This window comes from Diabrotica virgifera, chromosome 8 (assembly GCF_917563875.1).
Source record: "Diabrotica virgifera virgifera chromosome 8, PGI_DIABVI_V3a".
NCBI classification, from domain to species: Eukaryota; Metazoa; Arthropoda; class Insecta; order Coleoptera; family Chrysomelidae; genus Diabrotica; species Diabrotica virgifera.
The window spans coordinates 218,321,039-218,337,618 of NC_065450.1; the positions used below are offsets into that span (position 1 = coordinate 218,321,039).

The 16,580-nt window shown below is 35.7% G+C and overlaps 1 protein-coding gene across 2 annotated transcripts in view; it reads right to left on the reverse strand.

Moving 5' to 3' along the window:
- The window catches only part of LOC114336508 (para-nitrobenzyl esterase), a 60,158-nt gene that overhangs the window by 873 nt on the left and 42,705 nt on the right, over window positions 1-16,580 (reverse strand). For both annotated transcript variants that reach the window (XM_028286886.2, XM_028286892.2), the window contains one exon: window positions 2,883-3,000. In XM_028286886.2, the coding sequence (XP_028142687.2) occupies window positions 2,883-3,000 (118 nt within the window). The remainder of the gene's footprint in view (window positions 1-2,882; window positions 3,001-16,580) is intronic.

Here is a 16,580-nt window from a genome sequence, read left to right on the forward strand (position 1 = left end):
ATAAATGGAAAATCAACAGAAATATGCACAATACAAAGAGTTGTCAGACAGGGCTTTATACTGTCCCCACTGTTATTCAATGTATATTCAGATAGAATATTTAAGGAAGCGCTGCATAATTTGGAATGGGGTGTGAAAGTTAATAGAATTCTGATAAATACAATCAGATATGCAGACGATAAAGTTATTTTAAATGATGATATGCATGGATTACAACCTTTTAAATGTCATTGACACAGTGAGAAGAGAGTTTGGCCTAAACATAAACTGTTCAAAAACAAAATACATGGTATTTAGCCGTTTGGCCCATCAAGATTCACGGTTATATGTTAATGGTCATATACTTCAAAGAGTACCCAGTTTTAAATATCTTGGTTGCCATATTACTGAACAACTAGATCCAGATAACTTGCAACTTCAACTTCGAAAGCGCATGATTAAATGTTACATTTGGTCAGTCCTCTTGTATAGTGTCGAAGCATGGACATTAAAAATATCCACCATTAATCGTTTTGAGACCTTTAAAATGTTGCTACACAGACGTACACTGAAAATACCTTGGACGGCTATGCTGACAAATGTGGCAGTCCTTAAGAGAGCAAATGCTGCCCGCGAGCTGCTTGATAACATCAAATATAGAAAGATGGCCTATTTTGGACACGTAGTAAGGAGAGACCGGTATAATGTTCTTCAACTTAGTATGATGCGTAAAATCGAAGGACGCAGAGGAATTGGTAGAAAGTAGGCCTCGTGGTTGAAGAATATCCGGGAGTGGACAGGAATAAAGAAAGCAGAACAACTATTTAGAATAGCTCGAGACAGAGACAGTTTCGCCATGTTAATAGCCAACGTCAAGGGGACTTGAGAGGGCACGTTAAGAAGAAGAAAGGTAATTCCTAATCCACACGATCATCGGTATTATTTATTTGTGTACCAAATATCGTCACATCGACCCGAACCGAAAGTTTGATACGTAGATTATAAATATATTTTATTAACGAAATTAACGAGTAATTAAGGCTAATTATATTATCTTTTGTATGCTTTGACTCTAAATAAAAATGTCTAAAAAAAGCGAACCTTTGTCTTCGACTGTATTTTGTTACCCGGAGCATCAAATTGAACGACAACATTACATTGGCGCCCGAGCAGGTACTTCGTTGCTGTTTATTATTCCGTGAATAACGCTCCGAGAATAATCGAACTAGGCTTTTCTTTCCGTCTTTTATATCGTCCGAGACGGTATAAAAACACGTTTTACTTAATTCATTGGCGTACTCTAGACGATAAAATTATATTATCGTCACAAAACATAATACATAAAATAACTGTATCGTCTGCATATCTGATTGTATTTATCAGGATTCCATTAACTTTCACACCCCATTCCAAATTATGCATCGCTACATAAATATTATATCTAAATATGCATTGAATAACATTGGGGACAGTATACAACCCTGTCTGACAACTCTTTGTATTGTGCATATTTCTGTTGATTTTTCATTTATGCAAGTTGTAGCTGTTTGACGCCAGTATAATTTTTCTGATTCGTACATCTTGACTGGAATTGGAATTACCTTTATTAACATGAAATGGGCTTATAAGTAGAGGACATCTCGCTTAACTCGCCAGGGGGAAAGACATGTAAGGAATTACGATCACCGCTCGTATAGGATAGGTAAAAGGAAACCGTCGAAATTCGTTCACCGCACCAAGACGACGGTGGTTGTAGGGTTGCGGAAAATGGTCGAGATATACTTAAACTCACCTCTTATACGTTGTTACACCTCTCGTTGTTGTTTATTATTCCCCGATCAACGCTCCGAGAATAATCCAACTAGGCTTTTCGTTCCGTCTTTTATATCGTCCGAGACGGTAGAAAAACACGTTTTACTTTATTCATTGGCGTACTCTAGACGATAAAATTATATTATCGTCACAAAACATAATACATAAATTAAACCTGCCACAAGAAAACCGTTTCAGAACCTTATTGTTTTGGACTCCACTCCGGAAATCGATTTCAAAAAAGATTAATTTAATAAATCGATACATTTTTGGCAAAGTAACGTAAGTGACATTTTTGTCGAAAATTATGTTTTTCCATTAAACTAACACTATTATTGCTTAGAAGGTACTGCCAAAGTGTAGTAAGCCTAGAATTACTTTAAACATAATATATGTATAGGCTTATTACACTTTGGCAGTGCCTTCTGAACAATAATAGCGTTAGTTTAATGGAAAAACATGATTTTCAAAAATTTCACTTACGTTACTTTGCCAAAAATGTATCAAAATGTGCTAAAGAAAAAATATAACCATTTGTTTTAAGGTGATACAGTAGCGATCAACAGGTGGCAACAAACGCGGTCCAATATTGCGAAAGTTCTGCGAACTTTCAAAAGTGAGTCAACAGTGCGTCGGTAATTCGACACTGGCAGTGACGTTTATACTATCAAAAACAATAATTTTTATATACATAGGCGCGAAATGTTGCCAAGTCAGTGACGTTCGATTTCTTGTTATAAAAAAATCGATTTTTAGTAGTTCAAGATTACACAAAATCTAGGCATCGGATAAAAAAGTTTATTTGAAGAAAGTGTATTTTTTTGTCTTTTTTAAATGCGGTACAGGCTCCTTTTTTCAATATTTTATTTAGTTGTAGAGTAATTTCCACATACTAACATATTTCTGAAATTTTCTCTGTACCGCCATTCTTTATTATATTACGAATATGTGTGCCAAATATCTCGACAAAATATTCAAAATTAGAGCCGCAATCTTGGAACGCGTTTATTGCTACCTGTTGATCGCTACTGTTTCCTCCTAACACACACAATATTTAAGTAAAACATTTAGGCCGAAACAATGTAACTTACTGATACTTGATGAAATTTGTCCACCATTTAAGTATAGGTTTCCGAAGAGCATCGTTGTGGGTAGTGGTGCCGAATGATACATTCCACATGTAATATAAATCGGCTGCATGCTTAACACCTAAAACATTAATTTATTATCAAAATTGTCAATTTAGAAGTTTTACCTAAAATTGCAGTTCACAGTGTGAAAGAAATTAAAAAATTAATTCTCATATAATAAATATGTATTATCAAATATTTATACCACTAAGGGCCGGTTTTTCAGTGCTGGGTTAACCTATTTATTTTTTGGTCACCGAAATATTCATGTTTAATCAGTTTTTCAGTACTAATAGGTTAGAGCTTAAACTCGTTTAAGTTAACCACGATTTTAACCGATGCGCAAGCGATTACGCTTGCGCATGGGTGCAGTGAATATTATTTTTTTGAGTATCTGCCTGACAGAAGAGATTAGTTGGGTTATGTTATTTTGTTTCATCGCGGGAAGTATTCTAATACCTCCTTATTATTATAAGGAAATTATTATTATCGAAATTATAAATTATTATCGTTATTATATAGGAAGGAATTATAAGGAAATATATTTAAATATAACTGTAACAGGTACCTATGTTTACAATTTTACTGTAATAGTCCATGTGGTGAGCCCGCTCCCGTCTGAAAAACATTTCTAATTCGGTTTCTCTGCGGATTTATATTCAAAAATGTCCCCTTTAAACAAATCTGAAGGGTGCCGGACGGAATTTTTGGGCAGAAATTGTTTAAACAATTTTTTTAAACAAATACATAAGATCGCCTTTTATTGCTCCAAAAAATATCTTTTTAGGTTTTTTGGGCCATTCTAAACAAGAAAGGTATGTTGTGATTTTTCTCAAAAATTGACAGTTTTCGAGTTATAGGCGATTTAAAATCTAAAAAATGCGAAAATACGCCTTTTCGAGACGATACGACGCCTTTTCGAAAACTCATATTTAAATTGGTATTTTTAAGGGTGCCAATAACTTGGATTAAAGTTTAAACACTCCTTTTCAAGATTCCGGAGAGCGATTGGGTCTAACTTTAATTTAGACCGTAGTTTTACTTTATCGTACTACATACGTAGTATGAGTATAATAGATAAAGTTATAGGATCGTGCAAAAAAAAAATTCAGATTTCACATTTTTTCGACGTTTTGAGTCCCCCTGAGTCTAAAAAGCAAATAAAAAAAAACATGTCGGAAGTATGTACGTACGTATGTCGCCACCGCCCAGCAAAAACTACTGGACCGATTTTGATGAAATTCGGTATGAGTAAGTTTAAGAGAATTTTGTCGAGAAACTAAGCTTTTAAAAAAAACCTCTCAAAGGGGGGCCGAAATAGGGGGGTTATTTAGGGCCCATTTTTGCAAATTTTGACCGAAATGAATGAAATTCAACTCAAAGTAAGCTCATCGATAGGTAAATAAAAATACGGAATTTAACATTTCCAAATTCAAAATGGCGGCCAACATGGCCGACCGCCCACCCGACACATTTCCCTATCTATCTAAAAACTTGTTTAAGATAAGTTTAATTTGAAAAAGTCGTTATATAGCCTAAAGATAGGGCTATAAGAAGGATGTTATCGTTTTTCAGAAAAAGTTACGGGTTGCCTATATTTAAGGGGTCAAATTTTGACATAAATTTGAACTAGATTTTCTCAAAAATGGCTCCAAGGAATTTTTTTATTTTTTGATATATTTTTGATATCCTATCAGTAAATTGAATGACATTAGTCATATATCTTAACTCCCCATAGGAGGGGAGTTATGAATTTTTTATAAAAAAATATTAGAGTGCCCGTAACTTCCTTCTTAATAGAAACTAAAATTTGAAATTTTGCAGGCATATATGGTACTTTATTATCTATTATCACAATAAATTTTACCAAAAATATGGCTTCCGGTTGAACCGGAAATGAATAAAAAATCTTGCCCTGTATATTTTAACATATTTTGAAAGAATGCAAAATTACCTTTCCAATGACATAAAATTCATTGCTGTAGCTCAAAAACTCGAAAAGTTACGGTAAATAGAAATTTTGCTATAATCTTATGTGTGTCCTCTCTCACGCGTTCATAGCAGAGCATTATTGTAGGGCAGTCAATGAGAGTATTTGGCTCCGAATTCCATCCTCCTACATTGATGTACTTGATATTTTCACAGTAAGTAGGGAATAGCTCAAGAAACAAAATCTACCCTATATACTATGGCGCTTTTATCAGCGGTTCCCACTTCTTCAAGGGGGTGGAAAATTTGTTGGTCAAAATAAGCACGGAAGTGGCTAAAGAACCTATTTCTAAGCAAAAACTGGTCTATACTTTTTTTTGAGAACTCAATACTTTTTGAGTTATGCGTAGTTGAAAATTGGCCATTTTCATTGAAAAATGACACGTTTTCGGACGGATTTTTTGTGAATACCTTAAAAACTATGCATCGAACTAAAAACACTATATAAAACATTTTTTAGATTATAAATAATAAAGAGATTCGTTCCTTCGTAAATGTTCTATTTATAATACAAAAAGAGATATGTTAGGTGAAAATAGTTTGTTTGTTGGTGCATGCTCAAATTGGTGTATTCAACTTGAAATAACAGAGGAACGGTAGGTTTTAGGTGTATAATGCTACCAACACCTTTTGTAGTGTTTGAAAAGGCCTTTAAAATGAGCACCGTTAAATGTCGGTTACTTACAAACTAAGCGAGATATGGTGCAAAAAAATATATGACTAATGTACTTTAAGGAAAAATGAAAAGTATATACATTTAACTCCCCATCCACCATAATTTAAATGCATTGTTTTCCTTCTACAATACCTTTTAATATATATAGTGTTATTTCTACTTTCAAAAAGTTGAACGGGTTTAAAATGAATGGTTTTTGTAAAAAATGTGATCAAATTATAGAATGAATTTTTAAATTTTCTTAAAAATCTTCCTTTTTCTCCATGTAATTCGAAAATAAAAATATTTCACCCCTGAGAAGTGGTGGGAACTTCCCCCATGATAAAAGCGCCATAGTATATAGGATAGACTTTGAATTAGGAGATTGGGCTACTCCCAAAATTTCATTAAAATCCATGCAGTAGGATAGAATTTGGAGATAATATCTTGTTCTTAATCTCGCGCATTGACTGGCGTAATCGAAATAGAATGAAATGCAAATATTGTAAACTATTAATTTCTCAGAAAAATGAACTAATTTGAAATGAAAGTATGACTATAATATTCTATTGATTTATGCAATAACCTACACATCTATAGTGTGTCCCCGAAATATGGCATTGAACATTTTCTCAAATGCAGGAATTAATGATGCGTAGAACCATAAAATAGTTTTAAGTACAGTAGGTGTTTCTAAAATATCAAAATAACGAGTAACTTTGTTATTTTTATAGAATTCCAGTATCTAGCACCATAACGATCATAGATCGGTACGATAAAGTTCTCGGGCGGCCCTTCCGTCCAGCGTTTTTTAATTATAAATTATGCGTGTCCATCCGGTTTTTTGGCCGGTGCGGCGCACACTATTTTAAAAAATTTCCTATTTTCCTCCGAAATATATTTTTTCTAGATTCTTTGGGACATTCTAAATAAAATAAGAGTCTTGACATTTTCCTCAAAAGTTAATAGTTTTAAAGTTATAAGCGATTTAAAATCCGAAAAATGACAAAAAAACACATTTTCGCATTTTAAATCGCTTATAACTTTAAAACTAGTAACTTTTGAGAAAATCGCCAAGAAACTTATTTTGTTTAGAATGTAGCAAAGAATCTAGAAAAAAGTAATTTTTCGGAAATTTTTGGGATAGAGCGCGCTGCACCGGCCATAAAATCGGATGGACATGCATAATTCACAATTAAAAAACTACGGTCTAAATTGAAGTTAGACCCGATCACTCTTCGGAATCTTGAAAAGGAATGTTTAAACTTTAATCCAAGTTATTAGCACCCTTAAAAATACTAATTTAAATATGAGTTTTTGAGACTCGAAAATGCGTATTTTCGCATTTTTCAGATATTCAATCGCCTATAACTCGAAAACTTTCAATTTTTGAGAAAAATCACAAGATACCTTTCTTGTTTAGAATGTCCCAAAAAACCTAAAAATATATTTTTGAAGCAATAAAAGGTGATCTTATGTATTTGTTTAAAAAAATTGTTTAAACAATTTCTGCCCAAAAATCCAGTCCGGCACCCTTCAGATTTGTTTAAAGTGGACATTTTTGAATATGAATCCGCAGAGAAACCGAATTAGAAATGTTTTTCAGACGGGAGCGGTCTCACCACATGGACTATAACAGGATTTAGTGCATGATTCAGGGGCGTCATTTAATTGGGTCAGGGGGGCTTTTGCCCCCCGTGACCCTGAAAATGACTGATATTTACAAAAAATACATAAATTTTCATCATTACATCATATATAATGTATATTGTATATATAATGCTTGCCCCCCCCCAATCAAAATTTCAAATGACGCTCCTGGCATGATTCCTAGTCATATTTTAAAAAGATAATTTTATATTTGTCTACACAGCAAAATAATCATTTACTAAACAGTCTAACTCCTTATTTCCTGGTCAATATGTTCAAATAGTGATAGATTGTGGTCTTTTGACTGTTATGAAGCCTAGGTTTATGAACTAAACAAAGATTCCGAACTTGATATTGCATTGCATTAAATATTTTTTAAATTTGGCTATGAAATTGTTTTTAATTTATTTTTCTGTCAAATTGATCATTATTTCTCGAATTGCACATGCGCACGTACAGTTACCGCTGTTAACAGAAGAAAAAAGTGGTTAGCTAACCGAGATTTTCTTAACTTAATTTAAAGCACTGAAAAACGCTATGAGGGTTAAAATATTGGTTAAAATTTAAACTAGGTTAGCTAACCAAAATTTTAACCGCTCACTGAAAAACCGGGCCTAAGGTAATATATAATATCGCACAAAATCCAAAATATTAAAATTCTTATTGATTTGGCAACATTGCGTAAGCGGTTTTTTTAGATTATGTTTTTAAATTTTTTTTGCAGGATTGTAGTGACACCAAGTGACACTGCTTTAATGACTTTTACCATTGTTTAACTAGACAGTTAAACTGTTTCAAAGCCCAATCATCGTATTCTTCATAAAATTCTGCGTATATTTGATTTCACAAGTTTAAGTCTACCTTTGCAAATAAGAGGAGGGGTGAGTGGGAACCTTCTTATAAAAAAAATGGCTGTAAGTCCAGTTCTGCTAAATCGAATTTTGCATACTTGGTCTTGTTCAAAACAGCTCTTCTTCGTCAATGTAAGAGTCTTATTTTCGTAATAGCCTAATAAGTAATATGCCAGCTAGTAGGCGTTATTTAATTATTTTTTAAAATCTAGTTTTCTTTGGAGAATATTAAATACAAGTATGCATTTTTAATCCTGTGTTACAAAATTAGACCAACTTAGCAACAGAATACCGAAAAATGCATTTCTATCTCAAGATATATTAAGAAAAGCGTAAATTTTAAACAACTGTTAATGTCACCGGTAAACGAAGTTAAGGAAAAGTAGTGTGCTATGGAAAAAACAAAGAAACATTTTCCAGATCCCAACGTATATAATTAATTAAACTAACAATAAGACAAACAATACTATAAAATATAACAAAGAAATAAAAGCAACTACTTACTTACCTAGTGACGACCTAAATGTTCAAATTGTTGTCCATCATTTTCGATGCAAGTATTTACTCTTTCAAGAGTAGATTGAACAGCAGTCTCAATTTCATCTTTCGCAATGCTTTGAACGGCGTTTCGTATTTTTTAGATCATGTTTTCTCGAGTAGTGGGCCTAGCGACAAAAACAAGGTCTTTAATCTGTCGCCATAAATAAAAGTCTAAAACAGTTAAATCTGTTGATATTCAATCTACTCTTGAGAGAGTAAATACTTGCATCGAAAATGATGGGCAACAATTTGAACATTTAGGCAGTCACTAAGTGCTAAGTTTTTATTTCTTTGTTATATTTTATAGTGTTGTGTGTCTTATTGTTGTTTTAATTAATTATATACGTTTACATCTGAAAAATTTTATTTGTTTTTTCCATAGCACATTACTTTTCCTTAACTTCGTTTACCGGTGACATTAACAGTTGTTTAAAATTTAAACTTTTCTTAAGATATCTCGAGATAGAAGAAAGGTATCGACATGCGGTTTCGGTATTGTGTTGCTAATTTGGTCTTATTTTGTAATACAGGATTAAAAATGCATACTTGTTGAACAATATCCCTTCGATGGCTCAGTGTAGATGGTCTTTAAGTTGTGATGGAAACACCAAGTAATAGTAGCAGAGTTTATTGATGAGGCTTACACTATGGATGTTGACCCGGGGTACTTTGAGTAGAGACTTAAATGATGAGCGTTGAAGACAATCACTCGCGTTAATGAATTAATAATAATTGAATTTCTAGACAAGAGATCTTAGTTTTATATAAGTTTAAATTGGGTCAATGTAAACACGGGCCCCGCGTGATTTTGTGTATCTAATTAAGGTAAATTGTTTATCTTATGTCAGCAACTTTTGGCTGATGTCCAAATTATATTATTGATAATTGACCAAATGTGTATGTAATTTAATTAATTACGTGTGTGTGTTTAATAACAAATAAATGCATTCGATCTACTGGGTGATAAAATGATACTGCCCAATTTCGGATATGAATACTGAATATTTGATATTGGACATACTGCAGAATCGGGCAAAAACTGGCCCAAGTGTCAATACTCAAAGTTTACATATAAGTATTACATAAAATAGTCAAATTCAAACATGTTAATAAATAAATAGTTTAAGAATAATCAACAATCTTCCAACCGTACTCTAGCTATCAATGTCCGACTCTATCTCTAGATTAAAATTAGGGCAATTGGATGAAAATGTGGAGAGTGGGATGTCGGCCTTTGAAGTCGACGGTACATTGTTATGCGATTACTACTTAATACAGGTACTTCCTGTTCGTTAGTCTGAGTATGTGGATTCCCTGAACGACATAGTCGTACAACAGGACGGTATTTCCATAACGTGAGTATCCCAATTATTACCATTATAGTGATGGTGCCGGTGGCTACAAAATAATGCCAATTAGATTCTGGAATCGATTGCCACTGCGTATGCGTCATTTCTTGTTCTAGACTTTCCTCCTCAAGTAACGCGTGACGTAGCTCTCCTCCTGGTATGTCCAGGTAGGTGTTTAGAGGCATGTTAAACCTGCGGGGTGTCCTCGCCACCAATTGGGCCACGGGAGTGATTGGCGTCTTCAGGTAGCTTGTTACCGCTCTCTCCATCCCACTGCTAGTGGGGAGTAATGTAATATTTTTCGTTTGGGCGATACATTTGGGTGAAAGTTTCAGGAATGTGACTCGTTCCAGTACTCTTTCGCTCCGATTTCCATCGCAAATAATGGATATGTGTATCGTGACTGGCGTGATAACGAGCCAGAGGTTGGGGGTACGCATCTTACTCCATTGAGCTGTCTGTATTGTCCTGGCTACCACTGGACATGTGCTATTCTTAGATCGCTCATAAATTTCTTCAAGTATGCAGTTTGGTTGGGTATCCATGTTCCTTATAGCCGTTGGTGAGCACGCTATCTGCGTCTTTGTCAACAGTAAACATCTTTCCCTATCTTCTGCGGTCAATTCGAAGTAGTGCAGTGTGTTATAATCTACGACCAGTAGATTCCTTGGGGCGACAAATGTGCGCAACACCGACCCCTCAACGTTAAGTGGTATGGCCGTGACTTTCAGCATGCTGTACTTAATTTTCCCTGTCACTATGAAATAGCCGATGACTGTTATATATCTGTCGTCATGACTGACTTCTGTTTCTATAATGGGCTGTCGTCGTATTTCGACCCCTTGTGGCAGTATCTGCCCTGCTTTCTCTATCAATTTGGTTATCTCACCCGGTTTCACTATATCAATGAAGTGTCCGTGGTTATAGTGAAGGTTTAATATTCCCTCGTAAAATTGAGTATATTCGTTTATGAATTCCATAACTTGCAACGCTATCGTTTGTATTCGCAACGTGCTATATTCGGTTTCTAGTCTCTGTGCTTTGTCTTCTACTTCGTTAAGTCCTTTAGATATTTCTTGTAGGCCTGTAATTAGTGCTTTGTTAAACTTGTTCATTTGCTCGTTTATCCTGTTCTCTGTGTGATTGATTGATGTTATTGTTTCTAACATTATCTTCGCTTGATGCTGTAATCCCTTTATTAGCTCCTTTTGGTTATTGTCTAATGCTTCAATGTTACTGTAGGCTTCGTCATTGACTCCAAATACTGAGGTTAATATTGTTCCTAATATTCCTCTTCTTTCCCTTGCTTTTATTTCTACTGTCAACCCCTCGCTTACTGATTCCGCCTTTCTTTGTCCTTCCTTTAACTTCCCTATTATATCCTTACAATTCACGATTTTTATATCCTGACACAGTTCTCGTACTCCTTGTATCATATTTCCTATTAGTTGGTGCTCTGTTCGGATTCTTCCCTTTTCTAGTAACACCTTTATTCGAAATGTTCCCCGGTCTATAACGACCTCTCTAAGATCTTCTGTGAAAAATCCTGGTTCCGGATTATATATTTTATACGGTTCTGCCTTTATGGGTTTTAACATCGTTAAAAACATTATAGCTACTAGTATTTTCTTCCATCTTAGTGCTGCTGCCTTCTTCGGCTTTTCCTGTTTCTCTTCTTCCAGTCGTATTAGTTTATGTATGGGTCTTTTTGTCAGTTTCCCGTTCGCCTTTCTCACTGTTACGACTCTGGTTAGTCCCTCCGCTCCAGGGTGTGTTTCTGTTACCCTCGCTAATGGCCATCTGCCTGGAGGTGTATCTTCTTCTTTTATTATAACTATTTCTTCTTCTTTTATGTTAGAATGCGCCTTATGCCATCTATTTCTCTGTTGTAATTGGTGCAGGTATTCCTGTTTCCAAATTTTCCAGAAGTCTCTTTTTATTTTCTCCAATAATCTCCACCTCGTCGGCATCTTCAAATGAGTCGTAAGCTCTTCTTCCCGATTTGGTGATATAATTTCTCTCCCTATAAGGAAGTGAGCTGGTGTCAGGGCTATTTTCCCTTCAGGGTCTTCTGATGACCCACATAATGGTCTCGAGTTCATACATGCTTCTATTTGTGTCAGCACCGTACTCAATTCTTCATATGTTAGAACTGTTTCCCCGATGATTCTTTTCAAGTGATATTTCATTATCCGCACTGCGCTCTCCCATAGTCCTCCGAAATGTGGTGCATATGCAGGTATGACATGCCATTGGGTACCTAGTGCCAGTAATCCTTGTTTTATCTCGTCATCTATTTTTTGATTTTCTTTTTTCAACAAATTTGCTGTTCCTACGAATGTGGTTCCGTTATCGCTGTATACGTTGTTGCACTGTCCTCTGCGTGCCGTAAATCTCTTGAACGCCGCGATGAATGCATCCGTAGACATATCGCTTACTACTTCGAGGTGTACTGCCTTCGTTGACAGACACACAAATACTGAGATGTAGCCCTTATAGCTCCTCTGTCCTCTGCCTCTCGTGGTACTTATTTTTATTGGCCCGGCATAATCTATCCCTATGTTAGTAAAGGGATGACTCGGGTTCACTCTGTCTTTCGGTAGATCTCCCATTAATTGTTGTGCTGCTTGGCTTTTATACCTCCTGCACCTTAAGCATTTTGCTAGATGATCTTTCACGGTTCTTTTGCCGTTGATTATCCAGTATTTCCTTTTTATATACTGTAGTGTTTGTTGTAATCCGCTATGTAGATTTTTTGCGTGACTATCTGCTATAAGTAACTTTGTTAATGCACTATCCTTTGGCAAAATTATCGGATGTTTTTCTCCGTACTTTAGATTCGTGTGTCTCAGTCTTCCGGTGACTCTTAGAATTCCTTGTCTATCCAGGAATGGTACCAATGACGCTAATTTATCTTTCTTGTCTAACTGCTGTTTCTTCTCCAGCTTCTTTATTTCTTGTTTGAAGTAGGCGTGCTGTGTGTGCTTTATCACCTTTAATAGCGTTTCCTCTAATTCTTGGACTGTCAGCTGACTTTGTCCACTGTCCTTCTTTTTTCTGCATTTATCTGCAAATCTCCTACAGTATGCAAGTACTCTTCTCATTCTTTCTAAATTTGAGAATCTCTCGCATATGTCCTCCTTTATCGTTGTCGTGTGCACCGTTATTTTCGTTTTGACTTCCTCCTCATTTGTCTCTGGTATTTCTTCTGATTCCTGCGTTAAAGTTTTGTTACTAGTCAGCCAAGTTGGTCCCTTCCACCATAGCTCTGCTTCTAATAATTCTGATGCTGTACTTCCACGTGAGAGGATGTCCGCTGGGTTTTCCTTCGTATCTACCTTATGCCAATTTTTCGGTCCTATAACGCCTCTTATTTCCTCTACTCTGTTGGCGACGAACATTTTCCACCTTTTTGATGATCCCCTTATCCAAGCCAGGGTTATCATTGAGTCTGACCATGCATATACCTCAATGTTTTCCCTATCTTGTAATATCTTGGATCTGCCAGTATTGCATTTTTCTCGTTATAGTCCGGTAGAATTATATCCTGTTCCGGTAAATTCCTTGTTATCTTCGGTAATACTAGTGCTTCTATTTCCATCTCGAAGTCACTTTCGTAATGAGTTTCGATTAAAAGTTTCATACTCCAATTGGCTGTTTTTTCTCCTGACGAGCCTATCCCGGATATGGTCGCCTGTATGGGCTTCCTTGTTGTTCCTAGCGTCGTCGCAGCTTGTTCCGTTATAAATGCGCATTGTGACCCTTGGTCGATTAATGCTCTCATTATGTGTGAATCTCCTTTCGCATCTCTTATGCGTACAACAGCTGTCGCTAGTAATGCTTCACCTTCCTTATGGCTTGCACAGTTTACTGAATTCTGTCCTCTTTGGTGGTCGTTGATATTCCTATGCCCATTGGTATCTTGTGTATTTTCTCGCCTTCCGTTATTTTGTTCTCTGGCGTTGTATGGATTATTATTTCCTCCTCTGTACCTATTAGCTTGATACCCGTTTCTTCTATTATTCGAATCTCTTCCATTTATTTTGTTGCCTGTGGTTCCTTTCTCATAATGCAACATATGGTGATGGTCTCCGCCACAGTGTCTGCACCTATATTGTACATAACATTGTTTTTCTTTTTTATGTGCTAGGCAGTTTGCACACAATCCTTTTTCTTTTATCATCCTGTTTCGGTCTCTTACATTGAGTTCCTGAAATTCTCTGCAGTTCGGTACTCCGTGATCTCCGTTGCATATCACGCAACGTGTTCTTGGTTTCCTCCCAGATCCTCCTTGCTTCTCTTGTCTTTTTTCTGACTCCAGCAGTTCCAGTGTCTGGAATCTTCCCTGTAAGAATGTTTGTGTCGATTTGTACGTCGGTATCTCTCTACTGTCTCCAACGTGGTTTTCGTACAGCCTCCTGGTTTCATTGTCCCATTTCGTTATGATAATTCGGGCTACCAATGGGCTCCACGCTTCCGTGTCTGTTCCTAACCCTCCTATGGCTTCCAGACTTTCGTGGAAGGTGTCATGTAGTGATTTCAATGCTCTAGCAGAAGATTCCTTTACTTCCTGTGCTAGTAGCATCCTGTCTATCAATTTAAACAATATCATCCTTGGATTCTCATATCTATCTTTTAGCATGTTCCAGGCCACTTCGTAGTTGGCCTCGGATATGTTTAAGTGTTGTATAATTCTGTTGGCTTCCCCTCTTAGTTGAGTTTTTAGGTACTGCATTTTTTCTGCGTTTGATAACTGGTCGTTTTCATGTATTACTTTTGTAAACAGATCGTGGAAAGTTCTCCACGTTTCATACCTGCCTTCATACACAGGGATTTTTACCTGCGGTAATGTCACACCGTCCCTCCTCTGTGTGCTTTCTGGCCGTTGAATTCCTGGCCTTATTTTCTTCAAGGTTTCCCTGACTCTCCTCTTTAGTTGATTTATTCTCTCTACTTCTCCATTATCTATAGCGTCTAGTTCCTCATTTACTGCTGCTTCAAATATTAGTGTATTCACCATTTCCATGTATTCTCTTAACTCTGACTGCAGCTCTTCATCCTCCTGCAAATCTTGTTCATTTTCTGGCCGTAATAATTCCTCGATTCTTTGCTTCCTTATCTGTATCTCCTTTACTTTCGGTGCTTTTCCTCTTTTCAGCACCCTTCCATATTCTTCCAACAGGGTTTTCCCCGCAATATATGTCTTAAATACCTGATCATGGTATTTTGTTCCAAAATATTTTTCTTTCGTTATACCTCCTTCTAGCAGCTTTTCGTGGTTATTCAGAAATTTTGCCCAATATTCGTCTAATTTTTCCTGCCTATCCCGGATGTATTGTTGAGTCCTCCGAGATTGAGAATCCTTTTTAGTATTTGAAACTAGTTTCGCTAATTCTGCTCCTATCTCCGCTTGCTTAACGTATACACTTTCCATGGTTATTTTTATAAAATTTTAAATTCAGCGGTAAATATATTAAACAATATGAACTGTATTTTATTTATTAAGCAATGTACTTAAATATGCCTATAATGTCTGGCTAATTGGCTAGTCCAAGGCCATCAAATTCACACAAAAAAAAATATCTGCTTATTAACAATTATATTTATTTACTATACCTGTACTATCACGCTCTCTCGTAAGCCAGAATGTATATAAATAAAAATGTAATTTTATGCCCTTGTCAAGTTTGCAATTTTTCAACGTTACCGTAGGTCGCTTGCCTGACAGTGATTTCTGTTTGTAAATAAACTGAATAGTATTACGATTTCACTAACGCTAAAATTGAAATTCTTTGGTTGGATAATTTAATGAACCTTTGTATTTATAAAAGATCTGTAAATGATATATGTAATATTAATACTGGAATCTTATTCAAATTTGGCAGTTAGATATCTATGTGATTAATTTTTACAGAAATAGGTAAAATATTTTAATTTTCTAAAATAGTGAAAATTTAACTGAAATTATTATATAGAGTGGACTTTCATCGTTCTATAAGTTACGTAGTAATTTAAATTTTTTCGAAATAAAGTATTTAATTGAAATTAAAGCAAGCTATATGTTTATGAACGTTTCTTTTTTTTTTTAAATTATTTTTCAAATATATTTTTGTCTCTGTATTATTTATATGGTATACATTCTAAAGTACATTATTTTACTATTGATAGAGTGGAGATTGTTGTTCTAGATTGTTGAATTATAATAAAAATGCAAACTTGTTAAATTGTACGATTGTAACAGTTGGAAGATTTTGTAATTATTCAAAAACTTACGTTTTTTTTTGTTTTCTTAGACGTCTAGGGTCCCTCGCTTCTGGTAGGCTCTGCAATCGGCTCTCGGCTATGGTACTGCTCTTAGCTCTGCAATCGGCTCTCGGCTTTGGTACTGCTCTTAGCTCTGCAATCGGCTCTCGGCTTTGGTACTGCTCTTAGCTCTGCAATCGGCTTTCGGCTATGGTACTGCTCTTAGCTCTGCAATCGGCTCTCGGCTTTGGTACTGCTCTTAGCTCTGCAATCGACTCTCGGCTTTGGTACTGCTCTTAGCTCTGCAATCGGCTCTCGGCTATGGTACTGCTCTTAGCTCTGCAATCGGCTCTCGGCTTTGGTACTGCTCTTAGTTCTGCAA